Source organism: Callorhinchus milii, unplaced genomic scaffold (genome assembly GCF_018977255.1).
Source record: "Callorhinchus milii isolate IMCB2004 unplaced genomic scaffold, IMCB_Cmil_1.0 Scaffold1, whole genome shotgun sequence".
Classification (NCBI taxonomy): Eukaryota; Metazoa; Chordata; class Chondrichthyes; order Chimaeriformes; family Callorhinchidae; genus Callorhinchus; species Callorhinchus milii.
The window spans coordinates 135510094-135537276 of NW_024704742.1; the positions used below are offsets into that span (position 1 = coordinate 135510094).

A 27183-nucleotide genomic window follows, 5' to 3' on the forward strand; every position below is an offset into this window, starting at 1 on the left:
AAGGAAGCTATCCGAGAAGCTACAAATTATATAAAAGCACGTTGTTGTTGTCATCGTGGGATTGTGGGACGGAGTTCCAAAGAGTGGGGGCTGAGAGGTTGAAAGCCCGGCCCCCGATGGTAGGGCGGAAGACCTAGTGTATGGTGTGCGCTGTGTGTTTGTGTGTCCGTTGTGTATGCTGAGGTGTTGTTTGTGTGTGTGTGTGTGTGTGAAGGGTGCTATATAAATGCACGTTGTTGTTGTTACTAGGTTATCCTTCGCTGTGTGGTGCGGAATGAATGCGCTGCTGTGCCTCTTGATGATGAAGTTGACGTTAGTGACAGTGCGACTCTGTGTGTGTTCGCAGTTGATCTCGAGAGCCCATTGTTGAGCCGGAGTTCATAAGAATCTTCCGTTAAGTGACTGTTGTGTCCAGGTGTCAGCCTGACTTTGGTGGTAGTGAGCTCGATACCCCACCCCCCCAACCATCCCCCAGTGGTTGCCGGGTGCCTGACACACGCAGAAATCCGCCCGCGTGATTAAGATGTGCATCCCACCTGCACACGGAAATCTCCCCATGTTTAGAATGTGCACTCGCGCTCTCTCTCTCTCTCTCTCTCTCTCTCTCTCTCTCTCTGTGTTTCTCTCTCTCCCCCCCTCCCCACCCCTGCTATCCCAGAGTATTAGCTGCAGGTTGGCGAGAGACAAAGTGAGCGTTGGGGGCGGTGGTGGGGGGAGAGAATGAATGGACCCCACAGCTTGCTTTTGGGAGGGTGGGAGGTCTACTGCTGAGGTCTACCCAGCTAAACCCCATAGCTTGCCATTGAGAGCACCGTCCATCAATCTTCCCACTGCGTGTCGAGCTAGGACCACCCCATCCCATTAGGCTTCGGCTGCCAGGGTTAACAAGACCCGAGTGTGAAGAATTTTTGCCTCCGGTCAGGGCAGAAGGGAAGGGAGGAACGAGCGAGGAGGATTGACAGCGAAAATCAGCTGCCGCCTCACACCACTTTACAGTACGTTCCATAATACATTATATCCTGTGAAGCGATTTGAGCCGTCCCAATGACGGGATAAGCCGCTGTATCAAACGCAAGGATTATTATCTTTATAAGAACGTAAGAAATGCCAGAAGATAAAAGGCCGAGGTCAATCTAGTTTGCCTTCCACCTTCCTGGCCGTCACAGGCACATGTGTCCCGAAGTACTTATGTTCTGTATCCCACAATGTTATTTCCTAAAAGAAAACTATCTCATCTGTGTTTGAAAGAAATATAGATTTATACATCTATACGGTCAGGTTAAACCACTCGCCTCCTAATAATTAGTCTGTTTTTTTAAGCGTTCCGCTATATACGCACCTTGTTATCATTTGTTACTGCGTTAAACAAGGAAATAAGTGTTGTATTTAGAGGTGAGCACCAATAACAAAAAGAACAACGACTTGCATTTATTTAACACCCCTCATACAACGTAGTGTGGAGTCCTGTAGCTCAGTGGCCAGAACACTCGCCTCGCAAGAGAGAGACCTGGGTTCGATTCCCGGTAGGGCGAAATGTTGGGCAAGTTTCCTTACGCCCCTGTTTACCTAGCAGTAAGTAGGAAGCCGGTTGTTAGTCGATTGGCTGATCGCTTTTCCGGGGGTATAATTGCTTAGAAACAAAATAATAATAATAATAATTTGGTCACTCAATCCACGGCTTTGTTTGTGGGACGCTGCTGTGCGCAATCGGCTGCCGCGTTTCACCCACAAAATATGCAGTCAATTCACTTTACAGTATATTCTGTGAAGCGCTTTGAGACGTCCCAAAGACATGATGAGGCACTGTATAATTGCAAGCGTAATTATTATATATTATTATTAATATTATTATAGTGTCATAGGAGAATGCAGAACAACGCTATCGTATCTTGGAGCAACCAGAGAAGGCTGGAGTTTTTTTTTAAGTAAACCACAGCTGGGATTTTTTTCAGAGTTGAGGTTAAAAGTTTGGCTGCTCTTTAATTTGCATTGTAAAGATGCATAGAAATAATGACGAGGCCAGAGAATGCAATCTCCATTTCAATTTTCACTAATTTCTATCGCTTCTCTCTCTTTGCTGCCCCCACTATATCATTTAATATTTTTAATGTTGCGTCTGAAATAGATTTTTGGATTAAAATACCAGACGTTCCAAATCCTCTCCCTATTTTTTCTTCCAGCTCTTAATAAGAATAATAACAGGAGCAATTTCAATAATAAAAAAAACTACAATTTAATCCTAAAGTGCTAAATGTGTGCACCTGTTTGTGTGTGTTGGATTTCGTGTGCATGTGTGTTGTGTGTGTGTGTTTGTGTGCGCATGTGTTGTATGGTGTATGTGTGTGTCTGTGTTTTGTGTTGCACAGTGTGGGTGTGTTGTACGGTGTATCTGATGGAGTACTGTAGCTCAGTGGTTAGAGCCCTCGCCTCACAAGTTTGATTCCTGGACAGGGTGAAACATTGGGCAAGTTTCCTTACTCCACACGCCTCTGTTTACCGAGCAGTAAATAGGAACCCGGTTATTAGTCGATTGGCAGATCGCTTTTCCGAGGGTAATCATCCCTTCCAAAAAAAATGCGGTCACTCAATCCACAGCTGTTTGTGGGACGCTGCTGTGCGAAAATGGCTACCGTGTGTCGCCCACAATACATACAGTCAATGCACTTTGCAGTATATTCTGTGCAGCGCTTTGAGGCGTCTCGAAGACCTGACAAGGCGCTGTATCAAATGCAAGGATTATTATGATTATATAATAATCATATAATTATTCTCCTGAGTATTCTTATGCAGTGGTGTGGGTGGTTAGTTGTTATGTAAATCTGTCCTTTTTAAGGAACGTCTAAGGCATAGTGGCCCTTAAATACAATACGAGTTACATTAATTTAACTTCTTTCACGTCAGGAGAACGCATCAAAGCGCTTTATTCTACCTCTTCAACCGCATCTATCTCTCCTACCTCTCCCGCCCGCTTGCTAACCGCCCAACAAGGTCCTTGTAAAGCACTTTGAAAGGTTGCCCCACGATATGAAGGGCACTGTGTAAATGCAAGTCATCGTTGTTGTTGTTGTAGGGGTGTCTGCAGTTAAACGTTTCAAAGTGCTTTACAGGGAGGGATGCATTGGGAGTGCCTACAACCCCCACTCGCACAAGGAAGGTCGCCTGACAGCAAGTTGGTGGATCACTTTCCAGGGGTAATAATTCTTCAAAAAATAATAATAATTTGGCCACTCAATCCACGCCTGTTTGTGGGTCGCTGCTGTGCGCAATTGGCTGCCGAGTTTCGCCCCACAAAACACACAGTCACTCCACTTTACAGTATATCCCGCGAAGCGCTTTGAGGCGTGTCAATGACGCGCGCGATAAGGCGCTGTATCAAATGGAAAGGATTATTGTTATTGTGAAGTCGGATCACAGAACGGTAGAACTTCTCAGCCGTTGGGAATCTCAGAGCAAGTGGTAATTTCAGTAACGCACTCGTCGGGCTATTTTGTGTGGGGCGTTGCTGTGTGTAGTAACTGGCTACCGCGTTCACCTGCGAATGGGGTGTCTTTGGAGCAGGTTGACTGGGGTGATCCTGGGATCTCACATCACGTCAGTCTCTGGGGGCAGAGAGCACACTTTGCAGGGAATCAGTGAACTGATAGCAGGTGGCATCAAGTAGGGGACTTCAATATTTACCAACAAGACACTCTTTTTTTGCTTCCTTCCTTCCTTCCTTCCTTCGCTCTGAGATGCCGTACAGCGTGAAGGACGCTAAATAAATACAAGTCGTCGTGGTCCCTGTCGCTCGCTCGCTTTCTTTCTTTCAAAATATCCTCAAAATACTCAAAAATTCTTTCAAAACTTTTCCCACAAAACATGCAATCAATTCACTTTACAGTATACCCCGTGAAGTGGTTTGAGACGTCTCGATGGCGTGATAAGGCGCTATATCAAATGCAAGGTTATTATTTGTTTTCTTTCCCTCTTTCTCTCTCTCTCTCTCTCCTGCTCGCTTTCTCTGTCTCATTCTTTGTGCGTGTGTCTTCTCTCTTAGTACTCGTCTCTATCTGTGTCTCTGTCCCCTCGCTTCTCTTTTTCTCATTGCCTCTCTTAATCACTCTTTCTGTTTCCCTCTTTTCGTGTGTCTACCTCTCTCTTTTCCTCTCTCTCTCTCTCTTCCTCTATTTCTTTTTCCCCTTCTGTCTCATTGTCTCCCTCTGTCTCTCTCTATGCCTATTGCTCATCCCCCCACCCCACCTCTCTCTCTCTCTATCAATCTCTCCGTGTGTGCTTTTACTGAGGGTCCTTATTAATTATCGCTCCCGTAATTTGGCGAGTTGGTCAGTCGCTGGTCCGTCGAAACAGAACGTGGCAGCCCGCGACGTGGGGTGGTGTTCCTGCAAACGCAGCGAGGTTTTTTTTTTAATCTCATTTGCGTTCGGTTTCGTCCGACACCATCGCCACGTCGAAGAGGGAGAGAGCGAGAGAGAGAGAGAGAGAAGGGGGAAAAAAAAACAACAGCGCCGGGGAGAGATTTTCTCTGAATGTAAAATGTCGTCTCGCGAGCTGCGTGATGAAGCACACAGAGTCCTGCCGCAAGCTGCGAAGGATTTGAGCGATTAATGCTACCCCCTCGCCCTTTTTTTTCTCTCTCTCTCTCTCTCTCTCGCTCTCAGTGCTTCTTGCCATGGGGCCTTGGCAGCGCCAATGCTGTCACTGTGCCAGCAAATGTCTGCAGCCCACTCGGCTGCCAACTGCGCATTATTAGAAATCTGTTGTCAGATATCCGCAGTTCTTTTACAACGGTTCACTGTGCTTTACTGGCTGCGACGTGCAGTTGCGCTATTAACCCCTTTTTTGTCGGGATGTGGGGGGGGTGGGGGGAGAAAGAAATAAAACGGGAGAAGGGAGGGGGAAAAAAAATGAACCACACACGCGCGCACGCATGCACACATACACAAGCACACACACACGCACGCATGCACGCACGCTCGCCCTCATACATGCACACACACAAGCACACACGCGTTACACACATACACACGATATATACTCTCGCGCGCGCACAGAGGCACACGCACACACGCGCGCGGACGCACATATGTACGCGTTTTTAAAAAAGAATATTTGTCCTATTTTTTTGTAACCAGAAAAAAAACAAATTGCGTTACTGAGGCGGGGTCGTTGAGATCCGGCAGACGGCAATCGCAGTGAGCCTCGTTCCGAAGCGCACGCATATCTTGGTTGCTTCCCTCCCTCTTTCTCGCTCCCTCGCTTTCTCTCTCTGCGTCACTCTGTCTTTGTCTGTCTCTCTCTCTCTCGCTTTCCCTCTGTCACTTTCTCTGTCCCTTTGTGTCTCTTTCTATCTCTGTCTTTTTCTCACTTTCGTGCTCTGTCTCTCTCTCTCTCTCTCTCTCTATCTGTCTCTCCCTCTCTATTCTCTCTATTTTTCCCTCTATGTTAGAGTTCCATAGCGTAGTGTTTAGTGCTCTCGCCTCGCAAGTGAACCGTAGGCAAGTTTCCTCACTCCACACTCAGTAAGTAGGAACCCGGTTGTTAGTCAATTGGCGGATCACTTTCTGGGTGGGGGGTTGGGGTATTAATCCCTCCAAATATTTCCTTTAAAAAAATTGATGACTTAATCCACGACTGTTTGTAGGACACCCCTATTTCACCCACAAATACACAGTCAATGTACCTTACAATGTAATCCCTGAAGTGCTTTGGGACGTCTCAACGATGCAATAATATGCTATATCGGATGCGAAGATTATTATTATTATAGAACCGTGTAACTCGTTGCTTGGAAGCTGTGGTTTAAAACAAAATAGCATCAAAGTAGTTAAGAGAAAACTTGTCGAATAGAGGGGTCAAGGAGAAGGGATTAGAAGGGGTGGGGGCTCTTGCAGAGTATAAACTCAAGCACCACTGGAAATACAGTGCTCCCCTACCCAGCAATGCCCTGGAATGGCAGCCCAGATTATATAGCGTTCAAAGTCCTGAGCTTGAAAACTACAATCGCCGTTTCCCCACAGCCCCCCCTCACCCCCACAACCCCCAAATCCGACCCCTACTTCCAAAACCCGTCTAAAAACGCACCCCTTTCAGCCTCTTTTAAACCAAACTATACTGCGGACAGGAGAGGGCAGAGTGGTGGGGGGAGGGATTTTGGAAAGTAAACCGCAATAAGCAGCACACTGGGTTGGGCTCCGCCAGTGTCAGAGCACCCCCCCCCACCAATTTACCCCCCCCGCCCCCCACACGCGTACCCAGTGTAAGAGACAGTGGGAATAAACTACAGGATACCCCACTGTCTCTGCATTCACTCAGTGCTCACAGGAGACATTTACCGGCTCACTCGCACCTAAGCACTCACTCGCCCCATTGTTGTGCCGCTGGTGACAATAACAACAACAGCAAAATTATATTTATAGAGAGCCTTTCACGTCGGGAGGACGTCCCAAAGCGTTGTTACTCCCGTTACCGTTCACCATCTCAATGATCCGGGTACCAATTGTTCCAAGCGTGGACTCTGTGGGATTGTGTGTGAGATTGTGTGTGTGCAATTGTGTGTGTGTGTGTGTGTAATGTCTTTTTTGTGACTGTATGCGTCTTTGACCGTGTGTGCGTGTGTATGTTCATATTTTTGTGTATCTTTCTTGTCTCTCTGGGTGAGTATGTTTGTCTATCTGTGAGGGTGTGTGCCTGTGTCTGTGTCTGTCTATCTGTGTGAGTGTCTATTTGTGAGTGTGTGTGTGTGTCTGTCTGTCTATCTGTGAGTGTGTGTCTGTCTATCTGTGAGTGTGAGTGTGTGTGGGTATCTGTCTGTGAGTGTGTGTGGGTATCTGTCTGTGAGTGTGTGTGTCTGTCTATCTGTATGTGTATGTGTGTGTCTATCTGTATGCGTGTGTGTAACTATCTATCTGTGTTTATGTGTCTATCTGTATGCGCGTGTGTGTGTATGTGTGTGTGCGTGTTGGAGGGCGAGAGTGCTGGACTTTGTGTTGATAAGGAGTGACGATGGGTTATGGCCACAGCGCAGCCCACACTCGTGCCTTTCCCCCGAAACAAAAGTCTCAAAAGCTGAATGCAAAATAGAGTGCATTAGTGAGTACAGGAGTGGGGGGCACGGGGGGGGTGGGGGGGTGGTGGGGGGAGCTGAGAGCGATGCCGCACAAACCAACCACGCCAGCCAGCCAGCCCTGTCTAGGCACCGTCCGTCCCATAGCATAGCAACGGGAGGAGTGGCCAATGAATTTAAGTGTGTGTATGTGTGGGGTAAAGGGGGTGGGGGGGAGGTAAATTTAGACAAGGAGTGGGGAGGGGGAGAGGAATCTAAGTCAGGATAAAATGGAGGCACAGGGTAAGTGACTGCGAGTTAGGAGCTTGTTTTGTTAGTGCATAAAGCAGAGCGCTGGCAACCCTTACCATCACCCCCCCACCCACCCTTTCCTTTCCCCTCCCTTCCCAGCTACATGCCAACCTCATCTTTAACCCCCCCCCTACTCCACTCCCCTCCCCCACCAACCGCACCCGCACTCACACTGCAGACGAGACCACCGAACACAGACGGCTGAGTTTCATCGACCCCCCCCCCCCATCCCCCCCCACCCCACCACCACTCACTCTCGATTCGCCCCAAAACAAGAGCGAAGAACACACAACTCCACCGAAATAGCAAATTGGCAGCGGGCTGTGGGGTGGGGCGGGCGAGGGGGCTGGCGATGGGAGAGGGGAGAGATATTTGTTTCAATGGGCATTCAGTGAAAGGTTCTGTGTGTTACCCACTCGCTTGGTACCTCGTTGGCTGTTTTTTTTTGCCTTTGGCTGAGTGTTGGAAGGTTGCCCATTGATGTCATGGAAACACTTTGAATCAGTAAGAATGATTCATGTCTCTCTGCCTTCCTTCCTCCCCCCGCCTTCCCCCCCCCACCCCACCCCCCACCACCACCACCCCCCCCCCCCCCAGCTCCTCTCCTCTCTCTCTCTCTCGCTCTCTCGCCCTCTCTTTCTCTCTCATTCTTTCTCGCTTGCTCGCTCGCTCGCACACACGCGCGCCACACAAACTCTCGCAAGCGTAAATTTTGCTTTAACCCTTCCGGGTTTCCACTTTTTTCCCGACACACACCACACCCTCACTCCCCCCACAGCCCCCCCCCCCCCACACACACACACAGACACACACACACACACTTGGAGGGCTTATCATTCTCTTGCTGAAGCTTATGTTGGTGAAGGGGGAGAGGGCGGTAGAGCGGGTGACAGGGAGATGGAGGGAATGGAATCATCTGTGCTGTTCACGTCTACACATCTCACCAACACAGTTTAGAGACTCGGGTAGTTATTCTGTTCAGAGTCTCTTTTCTCCTTCACTCTCTCCCTCCCTTCCTCGCTTTCTCCCTCTCTCTCTCTCTCTCTCTCTCTTTCCTTCTGTCCTTCCTGCCAAGTAAGCTGGTAGATGCAGACTCCTTTGTGCATTTCAAGAGGGATGTAGGCTGGTACACGAAGATGGGATCACAGAGTCTAAGCTGATGCTCCATTACAGAACTGGGGGGGTGGGTGTTGCATTGTCAGAGGTGCCATCCTTCGTTAAACCGAGGTCCAGTCAACCTGTTCAGATTGGATGTTAAAGATCCCACAGCGCTATTCTAAAAGAGAAGGTAGTTTCTCTCTCTCTCCCGGTGTCCTGGCCAACATTCCCCCAAATAAATTTGGTCACTCATTCCACGGCTGTTTGTGGGACAATTGCTGTGTTCAAATTAGTTACCACAATCCCCCACAAAATACACAGTCAGTCCACTTTTACAGTATATCCTACAAAGCCCTTTTGGACATCCTCCTGACATGAGAAACCCACTGATAAATACAACAATGATCACCAAAATAACCCGAACTTTTGATGGAACACCTTACTTATCACATCGTTGAGACGTCTCAAAGCGCTTCACAGAGTATACTGTGAAGTGAATTGACTGTATATTTTGTGGGTGATTGCGCACATTTGTAAGGATTATTATTATTGCTATCATAAATGTAGCCGATTTTCTGGTGAAATGGACACATATCCACCCGGGAGAGCATTGCCTCACTGCGTCACCCTTGACTGAGCTGGTACCACTCTCGCCTCTGAGTCAGAAGGTTGTGAGTTCAAGCCCCACGACGGGGGACTTGAGCTTACAGTCTAGGATGACATTCCAGTGCAATGCTGGAGCAGTGAGGGGATGTTCTGCATTGTCGGACGTGTCATGAATGAGATGTTAAGCTGAGCTCCCTATTCAGATGGACGTTAAATATCCCATGGCAACAACAACAAATTTATGATGATTTATTTAGTGCCTTTCGTGTCGGGAGGACGGCTCAAGGAGCTGGACAGTCCACGGTTTACACATGAGCTGGGGTGAGGGTACGCGGGGGGGCAGATGGCCAAAAGAGGATGGTCTTGAGATGGACCTTTAAGGAGGCGAGGAAAGGGACAAGTCAAAGGGTGGAGTCCCAGAGAGTGGGCCAGATGAAATGCGTGAATTGAAAAGAGAAGGGAGTTTCTCCTGGTGGGCCCTGGCCAACAATCCTCAGATAAAATTGGCCATTCACTTCATGGATATTTTGCTGGACATCCCTGGATGCAAACTGCCTGCTTGGCAAAAACACAGTCACTTCACTTTCCAGTACATCCCGTGAAGCTCTTTGAGACATCCAAATAAGATATACAGTCGCATAGTGGTTAGTGCGCTCGCCTGGCAAGCGAGAGGACCCGGTTTCGATTCCCGGGCAGGGCGAAACCTTAGGCAAGTTTCCTTACTCCACACACCTCTGTTTGCCTCTCAGTCAGTGGGAACCCGGTTGGTAGTCGATTGGTGGATCACTTTCCGGGGATAATAATTAGGTCACTCAATCCACGACTGTTTGTGGACACTGCTGTGCACAATTGACTGCCGCATTTCGACCACAAAGTATACAGTCGATTGACTTAACAATATACTCTGTGAGGCGCTTTGAGAAGTGTCAGCGATGTGGTAAGGCGCTACATCTTAAGCAAGGGTTATTATGATGCCGATTGTGGTATTTAGCAGTAGATTGCTCTTGGCTTGTTGGCTGGCTCTATGTTCGTCATGCCTGCGATCTGACACTGTCTACTCTTGACTCCTGCTGTCTGCAGAGATTAAAAACCAAGAATCCTGCTGAAAGCCAACCAAATTGGCTCCAGCCATACGTGTTAAACAAAGAGGTAACTTGAGGCTGGAGCGAGTTTTCTTACAGGAAGCAACACCTACCTCTCGGTATCGAAATAATGAGGAGAATCGACGTGCTAGATAGGGGGAACGATTCCTCGCGTCCGTCAGACGGATCGGAAATGAGAGGATGGAGTCTAAAAATTCGAGCCTTGTCCTCACTCAAGGGTTGTGAGGATGTGGAATGCACTGCCCAGATATGAGCACACCGGCAGAATCAATTGAGATGTTTAAAAGGCAGATAGGTGCACTTTTAGATGGATGTTTCACTCACAAAATACACAGTATATTCTGTGAAGCGCTTTGAGAAGACTCGAAGACATGTTAAGACGCTGTATCAAAAGCAAGGATTATTATACATGTGTTAATGACCTCATAGCACTATTCGAAAAGAAAAGGGAGTCTTTCCCTCACTGTGTCCTGGCCAACAATCCCCCAGATAAAATTGGTCACTCACTCCATGGCTGCTTGTGGGAAACTGCTGTGCGCAATTGGTGGTCGCATTTTGCCCACAAAATGTACAATTAATTAATTCACTTTACAGTACATTCTGTGAGACGTATCGAAGACGTGATAAGGCGCTAGATCAAATGCAAGGATTAATATTATTATGATTATTATCACATCATTGAGAGACTCAAAACCCTTCACAGAAGTGAATCAACTGTGTATTTATGTGATCTCCTTTAGAAGCGTGGCTGTGGTCTCAGCCTCAGAAGCCACTTGTGGGCAAAGCATCCGTGTTCATAATATCCCTGTTCCTGAAAATCAAATCAGCGCCGAGTGCTAATCCGGAGGTCAGCCGCTCCCTGTGTTACCAATTTGCCAGGCAGTGGGAATCATCTTGCACGACTTATCCTCTCAAAACCTTTTCCCAATTTTTGTGGCGTCTATTTGATTTCCTGTCACTCAACAGATTAGAACTGGTGGACCAGTGATATCATAGGGCGTTGAGAGCGAATGGCCAATTGGGATTTGGATTTGGATTGATCCCCTCTGGGTCTAGGCTCCGTGTCTGAGTTGTGCACACTCCAGTGCATTTCTGGACAAGCGTTGTCTATTCGGAGGTACCGGGCTTAATAATAATATAATAATAATAATAATAATTGCTTTTGTTATAACGTCTTATCACGTTGTCAAGAGGTCTCAAAGTGCTTCAAAGCATGTACTGGCAAGCGTCAACTGTCGTGGACGAAGTGACCCAATTTTTTAAAATTTATTTATTTACTTATTTTGAAAGGGTTATTACTCCCAGAAAGCGATCCACCAATCGGCTAACAACCGAGGTAAACAGAAGCGTGTGGAATAATCACGCCCAGGCCCTCTCACTTGCGAGGCAAGCACACTAACATCTGTGTGAGGATGAAATGTTGAACCAAGATCCTGTCTGCCTGTTCAGGTTGATGTTAAAAATCCCATGGCACTATTCGGAGTTTCTCTCTTCCGGTGTCCTAGCCAACAATCCCTCAGATAAAATTGGTCAATCACTTCGCTTGTGTTTGTAGGACATTGCTGTGCGCAAATTGGCTACCGCATTCGCCCACAAAATACTCAGTCACTGTTCTTTACGGTAATCCTGGCCAAACAATCCTCCAGGTCAAATCGGTTGTGCACTTCATGGCTGTTTTGTGGAAGGTGGATGTGTGCTGTCTAAATATTTGTTATGGTATTGTAAAGCAGACACAATGTCTCCTCAAAGTAGGGAAAGAGGAATAATAATAATAATCCTTACATTTGATATAGAGCCTCATCACATCGGAAGGACGTCTCAAAGCGCTTTACTGTGAAATGGAGTGACTGTGTATTTGTGGGCAAAACCGGCAGCACAATTTTGCATAGTAATATCCCATAAACAGCCATGAAACTGGTGACCAATTTTATTGAGGGGTGGAGGGCGGGGGGAACAGGGAGCCGAGTTGGGAGGGGGGAGAGTTGCGGAAGGGAGGGAGGTAATGGAAAACCTATTTATTGCTCCCATTTTAGTGATTGCATCCAGCAGTAGAAGAAAGTTAAACACTTATGGGCTGCAAAGAGCTTAATGTTTTGTGTTTGGTAAAACTCTGCACAGCCCCCTTGAGTTGAGTTACATTTTCGGCAGGACTTTGAGTGGTTTCACACATGCTAAATATTTAAACCCCGAGCAGCTGGTTTCCTTTCATCTCCTCCGCCCGCAAAGGAGAAGAGAGGCTCCCTCGCCGACACCCCGACTCCATAGCTCCTGACACACGAGGTCACCAGCCTCTACACCAATGGCACCACGTTCACCCACAAAACACACAGTCACTGCACTTCACGCTGTATCCTGTGAAGCACTTTCCCGACGGGAAAAGCGCTGGTGTGTCAGTCTGGCTCAGTGATAGCGCTCTCGCCTTTGAGTCAGAAGGTTTTGGGTTCAAACCCCACGTCAGGACTTGGAATCACATAGTCTCAGCCGACATTCCAATGCAGCGCTGGGGGGGGTGTTGGCATTGTCAGAGGTGCCATCCTTCGGATGAGGCATTAAACCCAGGCCCCGGTTGCCTGATCAGGTGGCTGTTAGAAGGGAGGTTCTCCCTGTATCCTGGCCAACAATCCCCCTGATCAAATTGATCATTCTGCTTGCAGGACATTGCTGTGCGCAATTGGCTGCTGCCTTCGGCTACAAATGCACAGTCACTATTCTTTGCAGTAATAATAATAATCCTTACATTTGATACCGGGCCTTTCGCCTTGAGAGGACGTCTCATTGCGCTTCATAGGATTTTACTGTAAAGGGTATTTTGACTGTGTGTTTTGTGGGTGTGAATCCTGTCAAGTGCTTTGAGAACAGTAAACATGAGTGGTTTGATGATAAAGTGCTACATCAAGTGCAAGGATCAAGTACTATTATTACTACCGCACTGTCCATTGGACAGATGACAATAAATAATATAATAATCCCTGCATTTGATGTAGCGCCTTATTAAGTCTTTGTGACGTCTCAAAGCGCTTCACAGCACATACTGTAAAGTGTAGTGACTGTGTATTTTGTGGGCGGAAATCCCATACTCATGGCCATAGCTCGGGGGGGGGGGGGGGGGGGAGGGAGTGGCTGCTGACTGACCGGATCAGTAAATATTAGCGTATTGATCGATGTATCGGAAGGATGATGCTTCTGATAATGCAGTGTGCCCCCCCCCCAGTATTGTGCTGGAGCATTAGCGTAGACTGTGATCTCAAAGTTCCCGACGTGGGGCTTGAACCCTCAACCTACTGACTCAGAAGCGAGAGTGTTGCTGACTGAGCCAGACTCGACAGACAGACTTGACACCCATCGTCTTTTCACGTGATGCTCGTTCTCCATTCCTCTATCTTCACTCAGCCTCACGGGTCTTCTGAACGTCCCTCGTCCCCTCCTCTCTACAATTGGTAGCCGTGCTTTCAACCACTATGCCCCGAATCTCTCGATCTCCTTGTCTCACTCCCCCTTGCTCGGCCCATCACCAAATCACACCTGAAGACTTTTCCTCTTCGCCCGGGCCTTCGATCACCTCCTCTCCACCCTCGTTCCGGTTCAGCATCAAATCGAACGACTGTTAAGCTGCTCCGAGATGCTACACCACATGAAGGGTACTGTATAAATACCAGATGATGTTGTTGTTATTGACACGGCCATTCATGCATGTGTTTTTCTTGTGTTGCAGGTAAATTGGAGAGAGGCTCATTCTCTTATGGGAGGGAAACAAACTTCCAGGGCTGTCAGGTCAGTATATTTCATTCCACTTCTTCAAATCAATTACACACACACGTGCACACCACACACACACACACACACACAGACACACACACATGCATAGACATAGACTCACACACAGACAGACACACGCACAGACAGACAGACACACACACACACACACAAACACACGCACACAGACAGAAACACACGGACGGAAACACACAGTCAGACAGAGTGAAAACTTTTAGCAAATAAATGTTTGCCCCCTCCTCCCTCCCCCGCGTCACCGAATGATTGATGTACGTTACTTTTGACCTTAACTGAAGGTGACGGTGTTAACACAGCATTCCTCATGGGATCGCGCTTCAAACAGCAGAATATTTTAATGCTATCTAATCTGAGGGCTGTGCGATATGGTGAGTGATTTGCATTTGAAGATTAGAGAGATGGAGTCTCGCTTGTCAGCCTTTGGAGGGCGGATTTTAACCTCGGCTACGTCAGTCGCGTTCTTTGACTGATCTCCCCGTTACCAGGAAGGTTCACGTAATTTACATTGTGGGTGTCAGCCTGGCTCGGGCTCTTTAACCCTCTCGCCTCGCGAGTCGGAAGGCTGTAAATTCAACCCTCGGGTCGGGAGCTTTGAACCTCGCACAAGTCAGGGCTGATATGTAGAAAGAGGAGGAGTTCAGTTGTCAGAGGTGGCGTCCTTCAAGATGAGAAGTTAAACTGAGGTCTTGTCTGCCTGTTCAGGTGGACTCTGCCACGACAGTAAAAATAACACTAAAACAATTATTTACTTATTCCGGTAAAATAAAATAAAGATCCTATGGCATTGCGAGATGCTACTCTGTGTGAAGGGCGCTGTATAAACGTACGTTGATGCTGTTGGTGTTGTTGTTGGCACTATTCGAAAAGAGAAGGGGGTTTCTCTCTCGCTGTGTCCTGGCCAACAATCCCCCCAAATAACATTGGTCACTCACTCGCTCCACGGCTGTTCGTGGAACGCTGCTGTGCGTAATTGGCTGCCGCGTTTCGCCCACAAATATATGGTCAATTCACTTTACAGTATATTCTGTAAAGCGTGAAAAGCGCTATATCAAATGCAAGGATTATTATTATTATTATTAAACTACGCCATCGTTAATTGCTCCGAGATGCTACTACTCCACGTGAAAGGCGCAGTACGAATGCAAGTTGTTGCTGAAACAGGTGTTATGGAATCTGCTTCGAAAAACACTTTCAGGCGTGCGATAAATTAGCCACAATGTTTTGGGAAATTCAGATGAGAGGGAAAAGGTTTCCTGAGGTGATATGCTTTGTGCACTTGATTCCACTTCAGGGAATAATTGATAAAGTAAAGCTTTTTTTTTTGTTGAGGAATCAAATGTAAGAAAAAAAACCAATGATGACAATCATTTACATCAACATTTGATGCAGAGTCTTATCACCTCATCGAAAGCTCTCAAAGCGCTTTGGGAGGGTGGGGTGGGGGTTATGGCGAAGAGTAGTTACTCTGTATTTTGTCGGCTAAAAGCCCTGTGTGTTCATGCGGACGTTAAATTTGGTCACTTCAATCCACAAGTGTTTGTGGGACGCTGCTGTGCGCAATTGGCTGCCGCGTTTCGCCCACAAATGCACAGTCAGTTTACTTTAGAATATATTCTGTGAAGCACTTTGAGACGTCTCAACGACGTGATGGGGGGCCATTAAAAAATGGAGGGATTAGGGGATGTGGGGAGAGGCAGGTAATTAGAGTTAGGTCAGAAGATCAGCCCTGATCTTATCGAATGGCCTACTCCTGCTCCTAATTCTTATGTTCTTATATCAAATGCAAAGATGAGCATTATTATAGTATCCTGTGAAGTGCTTTGGGACGTTCCTCCTGACATGGCGAATATTATATAGCCCTACAGCATCTCAGAAGGTCTAAGTCACTGAGACCACTGGGAGATTGGCTGAAAGTTATTTATTTTTAACAGAGCAAATTTACTTTACTTACGGAACAGGTTTGAAGCAGGTTGCTTTCATTGAGCGAGAGGAGAGAGAAGAAGAGAGACAGAGAGAGAGAGAGAGAGAGAGAGGAGAAAAAAAAGAGAGAGAGAGAGTAAAAGAGAGAGAAAACCTGGCATTTTAACAAGATACATCTGTGAAAACAATAAAAGAAAACTAGCAATAAAAAAAACAAGGCAAGGATGGATTTGTGCAGTGACCAGATGCTGGATAATATTTTTTTTTGCTGAAATGAAAATAAATCAGGCTGAAGTCTCAGAGCAAGACCGGAAGCCAGGTTTCCTGTTCGAGTTTTTGGTAATTTCTGCGCTCCAGCTCTGGCCGTCCCCTGTCATGTTGTTTACTGTGAGGCTGAGTTGCGGAATCCACAGCGTTTCTGAACGTGATATGAAGCACCTTCAGGTGTCAGCCTGGGCTGGTCAGAGGCACTCTCACCTCTGAGTGCAGGCTCCCACTCCCTCTGCTCTCTCTCTTCTTCACGCTCATTCTGTCTCTGAAATTCAGCCTCTCGCTCCGCGCTCTCGCTCACACGCTGTCTCACTCCCACTCACTCTGTCTGACACTCTCTGTCTCTCGCTCATACTCTCTCTCGCTCACACTCTATCTCTCACTCATACTCACTCTGTCTCTGACACTCACTCTTTCTCTCGCTCACACCCTCTTGCTCGCACTCACTCTATCTCTGACACTCATGCCCTGTCTCTCGCTCAGACTCTCTCTCTCTCGCTCACACTCTATCTCTCACTCATACTCACTCTGTCTCTGACACTCACTCTTTCTCTCGCTCACACCCTCTTGCTCGCACTCACTCTATCTCTGACACTCACGCTCTGTCTCTCGCTCAGACTCTCTCTCTCGCTCACACTCTATCTCTCACTCATACTCACTCTGTCTCTGACACTCACTCTCTGTCTCTGTCTCGCGCTCACACTCTCTCGTGCTCACGCTGTCTCACTCCCACTCACTCTGTCTGACACTTTCTGTCTCTCGCTCATACTCTCTCTCGCTCACACTCTATCTCTCACTCATACTCACTCTGTCTCTGACACTCACTCTTTCTCTCGCTCACACCCTCTTGCTCGCACTCACTCTATCTCTGACACTCATTCTCTGTCTCTCGCTCACATTCTCTCTCGCTCACACACTCTCTCTCTCGCTCATACTCACTCTGTCTCTGAAACTCACTCTGTCTCGCGCTCACACTCTCTCTCTCGCTCACGCTGTCTCACTCCCATTCACTCTGACACTCACTCTCTGTCTCGCGCTCACACTCTCTCGTGCTCACGCTGTCTCACTCCCACTCACTCTGTCTGACACTCGCTCTCTCGCTCACACTCACTCTCTGACACTCATTCTCTCGCTCACACTCACTCTCTCAATCCCACTCACTCTCACTCTTCTCTCTGTCTCTCGCTCACACTCTCTCTCCCTCTGTGTGTCTCGCTCACACTCTCTCTCTTTCTCTCTCCCTTGCTGGGGCAGGCTGGGTGGGGGGACATGAAGGGGGCCGGTGCCTGCTGCGGGGAAGGGGAGGGAGCGGGCGGTTTGCTGAAGGTTTTAGAAGGCCACAGTGGTAAGATGTGGGCGCGGTCACTACACTTCACAGCAAATGCTGCAAAGCGCTTCGAGACATCTTGATGCCGCAGTGAGACTCTGTATTGAATACAAGGATTATCACTGCAGCAAAATTCCTTGGCGACTGTCCCCTCTTTTGTCCGGGAACTCTTCTCTCCACAGTCTGTCCGCACTGCATGACGGGCAGCGCAGAGCTGAAACTCGACCCTCAGCTCAGAGTGGCTCACAGCGGGACGGGGAAAGACTTGGGAACGCCAGGCGACCGAGAGGTTGGGTTGGTGACCCTACGTCCTGAGCTGCCCCCCCACTCCCCGTCCTCACCACTCCCTCCTCTCTCCCCACCCCACCCCACCCCCGCACCCCCACTCCCCCAGCCCACCTAGTTTACAGGTTGCATAAACGTGGACTGTATTCCCTTGGGTTTGGAAGGTTGAGGGATGATTTAATTGAAGCCAGCGCTTAAAATGGTAAAGGGATTTGAGAGGGGAGGGAGGCTACAGAGAAACTATTTCCTCCGGTGGGGAGAATCCAGAACAAGGTGTGGTGGGGAGGGGAGGGGGCGCTATAAAAATTAGAGCTTGGCCATTTAGGAGTGAAATCAGGAGGAAGTTATTCACCCAAAGGGTAGTGAAGATCTGGAACTCTCTCTCCCCCAAAAGGCTGTGGATGCTGAGATCCATCCACACCTTCAAGCCTGAGGTGGGCAAACATTTGTTTGGTCAGGGTATCAAGGGATACGGGGCAAAGGTGGGCAATTGGAGTTGAGGTACGATCAAATAGAGCAGTGGAACAGGCTCGAGTGATCCACTCCTCTTCCTATGCTCCTCTCTCTGACCTGACTTCCCCTCCACCCCCACCCACGGTCCGCCAAGTAAAGAACCTCTTGAGTTCCTGAAGCAGTTTGTTCCTCGCGTATCCTGCTACTCGAGGTCAAGGCAAAGGGTGGCTGGGTTTGGGGAGCAGATTGCTGCCTGTATCCTGTGTGCTGCAGGTGCTGGGCTCCCAACAGGCTGGTGTCCAGCCAACGGGTGACAGAGGAGGATGTAGTAACAAGTCCCTCTTGCCTTGTGCCGGCCAGGCTCCAAACTGCAGGCAGTTTTTTTTGTAGCGTTTTCGGAGAGTGAGCGAGAGGGAGAGAAGGGGGGAGAGAGAGGACGAGAGAGAGAGAGAGCGACAGAGAGGGGGGGAGAGAGAGAGAGAGGAAGAGAGACAGACAGACAGAAGAGAGGGAGTGAGAGAGAGACAGACGGAGAGGGAGAGAGAGGCAGACAGAGAGGGAGAGAGAAAGAGACAGAGTGGGAGAGAGAGAGACACAGAGAGGGAGTGAGAGAGAGAGAGACAGACGGAGAGGGAGAGAGAGACAGACAGAGAGGGAGAGAGAGAGAGAGAGACAGAGTGGGAGAGAGAGAGAGACACAGAGAGGGAGTGACAGAGTGTGAGGGTTTTCAGAAGTGATATAAAAGCTGATGAGGTTCTTTTTTCTATACGTTTACTGTATCCGCTCGCTCACTCTGAGGTTTTGCGTGTTTGGTTTTCAGTGATTGGGGGTGTTTATGGCAGTGGTTTTAACGTCTTGCGTTTGTGCTTCCTTTTCCGAAAATTACTTTACAACTTTTCGTATATATGATAATAATAATCATCCTTCCTTGCATTTGATGTAACGCCTTATCGCTTTGTCGAGACGTCTCAAAGAGCTTCACAGAATATACTGTAAAGTGAATTGACTGTATATTTTGTGGGTGAAACACGGTAGCCAATTGCGCACAGCAGCGTCCTACAAACAGTCGTGGACTGAGCGACCAATTTTTTTGGAGGGATTATTATCCCCGGCAAGCGATCTGCCAATCGACCAACAACTAACTTACCTACTTACTGCTCGATAAACAGAGACGTGCGGAGTAAGGAAACTGCCTAAGGTTTTATCCTGCCTGAGAATTGATCCCGGCTCCTCTCGCTTGCGAGGCGAGCTCTCTAACCACTGCTCTACGGGACTCAATAATATAAATCGTAACCGGAAAATACAGTCACACTTTACAGTACACACATACATACTTTATAGTGTATTCTGTGCTGCGCTTTGAGATGTCTCAATGACGTGACAAGGCACTATATCAAATGCAAGGATTATTATGATTATATATATATATTTTCCGAGAGCGAAGGTCTCTTTCCCTGCACCGTGCCCTGCAGTGGCTGAGACGTTAATTTGAGGTGTCCGGAATTGTTTGACCCTCCCAATCCCACCACCACCTCAGCCTCGCCTGCTTCCCTGCCAAAAGGAGTGGGCAGGCGGGCGGTGGGGGGGGGGGGGTGATGGGTGGGGGTGAGAGGGAGCACCTGGCCCACACCTGGTGTCTTCACTCTCACTGGGGGGTGGTGTGGGGCGGGCAGAGGTCAGGCGAGCTACAATGATGGGAAAACAGTGGGCGTCGATCTGTGCACAACCAATCTTTGGCACAGTTAGTGGCTCAATGACCTCCAGCTCAGAAAGTGGTGGGTAATAATCCCCCTCCCCCCAAACCCCCCACCACCCCCCCACCCCACCACCTCCGCCACCTTCACGCTTTTTGAGTTCATAGTCCAGGCTGACTAGCGTTCCAGTGTGGTGCCAGAAGGAGTGGGTGGCACACGCAGTCCTATTCTGTACATCTGTTTTACCTTAAAGTTTAAGATTGGCGTAGTCTAAGAGAGCCGTAGCGTAGAGGTTAGAGCTCTCACATCACAGGCGAGAGGACCCGGGTTCGATTCCCCGGCAGGGCGAAACCCCGGGCAAGTTTCCTTACTCCACGCCTGATAAAAATCCCTCAAGAAAAAAAAAACAATAATAAATTGGCCACTTCAATCCACGACTGTTTGCGGGACGCTGCTGTGCGCAACTGGCTGCCGCGTTTTTCGGCCACAAAATAAACTGAATCTACTTTACAGTATGTCCCGTGAAGCGCTTTGAGACATCTCAACGACATGATAAGGCGCTGTATCAAATGAAATATACACATTTTTGGTTGTTATATATCGCACAGAATTGTCAGCCGACACATTCAAAAGGCGCAGGCTATATTGTCAGTGCCGCCACCATTTTAGTTGAGACTTTAATCCGAGGTCCAATCTGCCTGTTGGGACGGACATTAAAGATCCCATGTTGCTCATCGAAAAGAGAAGAGTTTTTCTCTCTCGCTCTCTCTCTCTCTCTCTCGCTCTGTCCTGGCCGACAACCTCCCCAAATTAAAATGGGATGTTGCTGTGTGCAAATTGGCCGCCGAGTTTCACTGCAAAAATTCACTGCACTTTTACAGTGAATCCTGTGAAGGGGTTTGAGACGTCCCTCCCAACTTGTTAAGGGAGCATTCTTTCAAATGCAAGCGCTATTATTATAAGTTGGAGGGTTTTGGCGGTAAAGAAAAATCAAAGTTCCATCCTTTCCTGTTCCCTCGTGGAATCCGAAACATTGAGAGCACAACTGAAACAAGTGAGTTTAGTAATCAATTTATTGGTGTGAATTATTTCCTCTGGCAGTTAGCGGTGTGGAAGTGGGTGGGTGGGTGGTGATGTGTTTTCGCAAACACGTTAAGAAATTTGCTCTATGGAATTGCAGTAACCAGTGATAATTACGTTGCCTGTATGTACAGTCAATTCACTTTACAGTATATCCTGTGAAGCGCTTTGAGATGTCTCAACGATGTGATAAGGCGCTATATCAAATGCAAGGATTATTTATTAAATTGACTCACCAACCAGTGAAAATAATTGCACCTTATTGACTCTACCAAAGGCCCTCATCATTTTAAAAGTCTCGATCAGGTCACACATCAATCTTCTTTGTACCAGCGAAACAAAATCATCCCGGTAAACCTCCCCAGCACTCACTCTATCGCCTTAATGTCTTTTCTAAAGTGGGGTGACTTTTTTTGGAGTGGGGGTGGGGGGGGGGGGGTCATCCCCACCTACACATGGAAATCCCAGCGGTGTAAGTGGGATGCATGGAATAAAGTGGGGGTGGTACCCACGCAGGAACACCATAATCTAGCTGTTGTTTTACTGGGAATGTTCCCGGAGGGTCTTTGCGGAGTTGGTTTGGTTGGGGGGAGAAGGGGAGGGAGTGGGGTTGGGGGTGTGCGGGTGATATGTGGGAGACGAGGGTTGGGATGTATGTAAGGGAGGGGTGTGAGGAATAATTGTTTGCTTCACACGGGCACGTTTTTGCTGGCGGTCGCGGGGAGAGAGAGAGAGAGAGTATTTCGGGCACAGCTGCCAGACAGACTAGTGCATTGGAAGTGGAACAAGATTTATCTTTCTTAAGTGAAGGTAAATTAGTGTAAATGCTCCAACAGGGAAGCTCCTGGCTGTAGAAAGAGCTGGCAATGTACCTCAGACAAACCGTGGATTCAGGGCTGTTGCCAACCTTCCTTACAGCCTCTTTATTTCCACCCCCATTCACTAGTTTTCTCATTCCCTGTCCACTCGAGGAAATACCTTCCCTTTTTTTTTCTCTCCTCTTCCCCCACTCCTCGCCTCTGCCCCTCTCTTTGCCTACTCTTCTTACATCCCACCTTGTTCCCCCCTCCTCCCTCCTCTCCTCTCCTCTCCTCTCCCCCTCCTTCCTCTCACCCCTCCTCTGCCCACTCCTCCTCTTCGTACTCCACCTCCCCTCCCTCTACCCCCTTCTCTCCTCACCCCCTCCTCTCCTCTCCTCTCCGCCCTCCGTCTCCCCCCTCCTCTCCTTTACCATTGTTGTTTTCGTCTGTCTGGCCCGATTGGCTGTTCTTGGGGTATGGGGGCAGTCTGGCCGGGGGTGGGGGGGTGTTGGAGGGGCGGTGGGGGTTTGGTGGAGAGTGGGGTGCACAGGAGCAGGGAGAGAAGGGGAGGAAATGATGCCTCATAACTAGTCCCATCTTCCCATGGCTCCTTCCTGCAAGTAATAGAGAGAGGACAAGAATGTCAGTGCGTCAGTGGTAGTGTTCTCGTCTCTGAGTCAGACTCAAGCCCCACGTCGGGAACTTTGAACTCACTAATCCAGGTTGATACTCCAATGCAGCGCTGGGGGTGTGCTGCATTGACGGAGTCCTTTGGAGGTGATGTTAAACTGAGGTCCCATCTGCCTTTCAAAGATCCCATGGTTATTCGAAAAGAGAAGGGAGCGTCTCTCTCCCAGTATCCTGGCCAACAGTTACCCAAATAAAACTGATCACTCACTTCATGGCTGTTTGTGGGGGACACAGTCACTGCAGTTTGCAGCATATCCCGTGAAGCACTTTACGAGTTCCTTCTGACGTAAAAGATGCTATACCAAACGCAGACAGAATGCATTTGTGTGTGGCGGGGCAGGTGGATTCACAAGTGTATGGGTGTATGGGGAATAGTGTGTGTGTGTGTGTTTCGAAGGGGGGATACATGTGAGTGAATGGGAAATGCGGGGGATATGTATGTGTATGAGGCTGAATGTACTTGTGTGTGTGTGTGTGCGCGCATGTGGGGTGGGAGTTGTACTGAGGCTAAATGTGGTCACCCGTCAGGTATAAGCAGTCTGGGCAGGAATACCTGCGTTTTGAATGGGAAAAGGGCTGAAAAATAAACCATAAGAATAACTTTTTTATTTTCGCTTTTATTTCATTGAATTATTATTGTTGTTTTGCAGCTCCATTTTACCATGATGAGAAGAGAGGCTCGAGGGAAGGTAAGTGTAGCACTGACAGCCCTCGTGCCTTGTCTCTTACACCACCACCCCCCACCCTCCTCCACCATAGTCCTCACTCTTCCCTTCATCCTCGTGTTTCACATGCGTCTCTGTGTGTGTCTTCCCCAGTATGTGACTCCCAATGTGTGTGTGTATCTCCTTCCCCCAATATGTCTGTTGTGTGTGTCTTCCCCAGTGTGTGACTCCCAATGTGTGTGTATCTCCTTCCCCCAATGTGTCTGTGTGTGTGTGTGTGTGTGTGCGCCTCCCTCAAGCCTTGGCTCTTGCCAACCTGCGCCTAATACTTTCCAGAATTAGGTAAGCAGGATGTGTCCCTCCAGGGAGAGAGAGTCAATTCCAACCATCTATCTCTGGGATTTCCATGTGTACGTGGGACGCATGGAATTCTCAGCTTTGGTTTGGAGACTCTTAAGCAACGGTGATGGGTTTCCGCGTGTGTCAAGACACCCGGCTGACCCAATTTTTGTTTTACAAAATCATTTACCCATAATAATAATAAACCAGATATTATCGTAAGAGGTGGCTATCCCAAGTAATTAGAACGTAAGAAATAAGGAAAGAGAGAACATCAGGAAATATCTTGATCTGCAAATTGAATGCGGACGCAAGTAGCAGCAAAAAATAAGTATAGTTTTCTGATTATCGGCGGAACTGGGACTGTTAATAAGACCATTCAGAAAAGGTTTGACAAGATACCTGGTGAACAAAATATCAATCAATCTCCTGCAAACAATAGCTACAGTATTTTAGGAAGTTCAAACATACTCAGAAAATTAACATCGGTTCATATGTAACGTGTCAGTGTCATTGGTCTGACTGACACATCACTGAAAACCATTTAGAAACTTCCTCTACAGAATGATTTAATGTGTAACAACATAATAATAACAATCCTTGCGTTTGATGTCACGTTGTCGACACGTCTCAAAGCCTTTCACAGGATATACTGGAAAGTGGAGTGACTGTGTATTTTGTGGGCGAAACATTCATTGCAGCAGCCAGAGACCAGGACAGTGAGGGTACCTGGGAGCCATGCCCTTGAGCAGTGTATAATGTGGGGAGCTTGGCACACAGTAAGGAACTCCCCGTGGGTCAGTATTGTCAGCGTTGGGTGCTCAGTCAGCCACGTAGGTACATTGTTCCCGAGGCAGAGTCTCCCCTGGCTCAGTCGATAGCGTTCTCGCCTCTGAGTCAGAAGGTTGTGGGTTCGTCGGGTCTTTGAGCTCACAGTCTAGGCTGACACTCCAGTGCAGTGTTGGAGGAGGCGTTGAAGTGTGGGAGGTACCATCCTTTCGGAAGAGATGTTATACTGAGATCCCGATGCCTGTTCAGGTGGATGTAAAAAATCGTGTAGCGCTATTCGAAAAGAGAAGGGAGTTTCTCTCTCCCGGTGTCCTGGCCAACAATCCCCCAAATAAAATTGGTCCCTCACTTCATGGCTGTTTGTGAGATGTTCCTGTGCAAAAATTGGCTGTCGTGTTTAGCCATGGTCATGGCACTCTACAGTAAGTCCTGCAGCTCAATGGTTAGAGCACTCAGCTCGCGAGCGAGAGACTTGGGTTCGTTTCTCCACAGGGCGAAATGTAGGGCAAGTTTCCTTACTCCGCACACCTCTGTTTACCCAGCATTAAGTAGGAACCCGGTTGTTAGTCGATGGGTGGATTGCTTTTCCAAAGGGTAATAATTCCTTCAAAACAAAATAATAATAATAAATTGGTCACTTAAATCCACGACTGTTTATGGGACAATACTGTGCGCCAACTACATTTGTGCTCCAGTCACTCCGCCTCGCCCCCTCCTTAGCCTCCTTCAAGTCCCACCTCAAGACCCTCCTCTTCGACCATGCCATCAGCCACCCCCCTTCCCCTCTCTTCCCTTAGCCCCCCAACCCCAGCTCGGGTCTGAAATGCTGTACTCTGTCCAGCGCCTTGGGATGTCCTCCCGACATGAAAGGCGCTATACAAATGTAGTGTTGTTGTTGTTGTATAGTGCCTTTCACATCAGGAGGACATCCCAAGGCACTGGACAGTCAGGGATCCGCGCCTGAGCTGGTGGTTGGAATCAGGAGGGTTGGAGGGCGGGGAGAGTAGGGGCAAGAGGATGACCGAAGGCGCGGTCGAAGAGGAGGGTTTTGAGATGGGTTTGAAGAAGGAAAGGGAGGGCGTGGGGCCGAGGGATTGTGGGATGCAGTTCCAGAGGGTGGGGACAGTGAAGGCTGAAGGCCCGACAGATAATAATAATAATACTACCAATAATAATAATCCTTGTGTTTGACATAGCCCCTTATCACTTCATTGAGATATCTCAAAGTGCTTTGCAGAATACACTGTAAAGTGGAATGACTGTGTATTTTGTGGGCAAAAATAGCTGAGCGAGGACGAGGAAAGTTTTTTAAACTTCTTAAAAAGTTTCAGAGCCTCCTGCAGCTCTCTTGATGCCTCATCTCTCATGTTATTCTGTCTCTGTGTCTACCTCTCTGTGTCTACCTCTCTGTCTCTACCGCTCTGTCTCTATCTCTCTGTGTATCTTCCCCCCCTGCGCCTAACTCAAATCCCTCAGTGATAGACAAACACATATCATTGCCACGTCTCGCTCTGTGAAAGAGGTCCTGTGGCTTGCGGGCTCGCTCAATCATTTACAAAAGGACTCCCTTCTCTCGTGATACGATATAGAGTGTCTCGCCCTTCAGTTCTCAGTGGGTTAACTGAAGGCAGAGGCGATGAACTGTAATTGGCCTATTTAGGGTGTTTTGCATGTGAATACCCCTCTTGTGAAGCATTACTAAGTCTGTTGTGAATGACAGGGTGATTAGAATTTAGATTAGACGGTGAGAGAGTGGGTGTGGGTGGGGGGGGGTTCAATTCTCGGAAAGTACAGTATCATTGGCTGAAAGTCGATTACTCGCGACGATAAAGTAATAACTTCGGGATTATTGATCATTGATCTGAGTAAAGTAAACGGGAGTGAGGGGCGGGTTGGTGGTGGGGGGGGAAGGGGGTCGAGGGGGGGGGAACGGTGTAAGTGAAAGATGTCAAACGGAGAGTTGAAGCAGTGTCCCTTTCCCGAGAGCGACCTTAGTTTTTTTCCTTTTATTTCACCGCCCCCCCCCCCACCTCCAACTCCTCCCTCCCTTTCCCCCCTGCACCCCACTTCCTCCCTCCTACCCTCCTTCATCAGAAAATCAGAGCGGGGTGGGGTAGGCACAGGGGTGTCACTGCTTTTAGTAAGTTTCGGCAGGAGTCGTATGAGTTTTAGGTAAGTATTACTGTCACTATTTTGGGGGAGGGTTGGCACCTTTGCCAAGTGTCTTAAGGTCGCTTTGGGGGGGGAATACTTGGTGCACGCTCTCGCTCTCTCCCCTGCTCTCTCTCTTGTGCTCTCTCTGTCTCATGGGGGGAGGGGGTGGGGGGGAATGGTACCATCTCAGTATCTCAGGTTATTATGGAGGGGGTGTGGAAGAGAGTTAATGGGAGTCACACTCACGTTGGAAAAACATTGCTAACCAGCTGTGCAGGCACTGCTGTTCCAAGCAATGAGTTATCAGAGTAAAGTTTAAAACTAAGTGTGCGTGTAATAATAATAATCATCATAATAATCCTTGCATTTGATACAGCGCCTCATCATTTCTTCGAGGCATCTCAAAGCGCTTCACAGAATATATTGCAAAGTGAATTGACTGAATGTTTTGTGTGCAAAATGTATGTGTATATCTGTGTGTGTGCATGTGCATATGTGTGTGTGTGTGTGTGTGTGTGTATGTGTGAGTGTATACGTACATTGCCAGTTTATAAGGGTGTGTTTATGTTTACACTTCATTTTAAAAGAGAGTGAATTGTTCGTTGGGGCAAACTTCTGCCCCGTCATCAACAGTTTTATGGCTTGCAAAGCAGATGAGCAGAATGGTCTCTGGGAAGACTGTCTTGAGTCCTGAGACTTGCTTCAGGCAATAATAATAATAATCCTTGCATTGCTCGTAAAAATATAACCATAATAATAATTCT

The 27183-nt window shown here is 48.1% G+C and overlaps 1 protein-coding gene across 1 annotated transcript in view; it reads left to right on the forward strand.

Annotated features, from left to right (window-relative positions):
* LOC103184855 (transcription factor 4) overlaps positions 1 to 27183 on the forward strand; it is a gene marked incomplete at its 5' end in the record, with an annotated part of 199320 nt that overhangs the window by 105925 nt on the left and 66212 nt on the right. Inside the window, 2 exon segments of the mRNA XM_042335995.1 lie at positions 13874 to 13932; positions 23123 to 23161. Of these exon segments, the coding sequence (XP_042191929.1) occupies positions 13874 to 13932; positions 23123 to 23161 (98 nt within the window).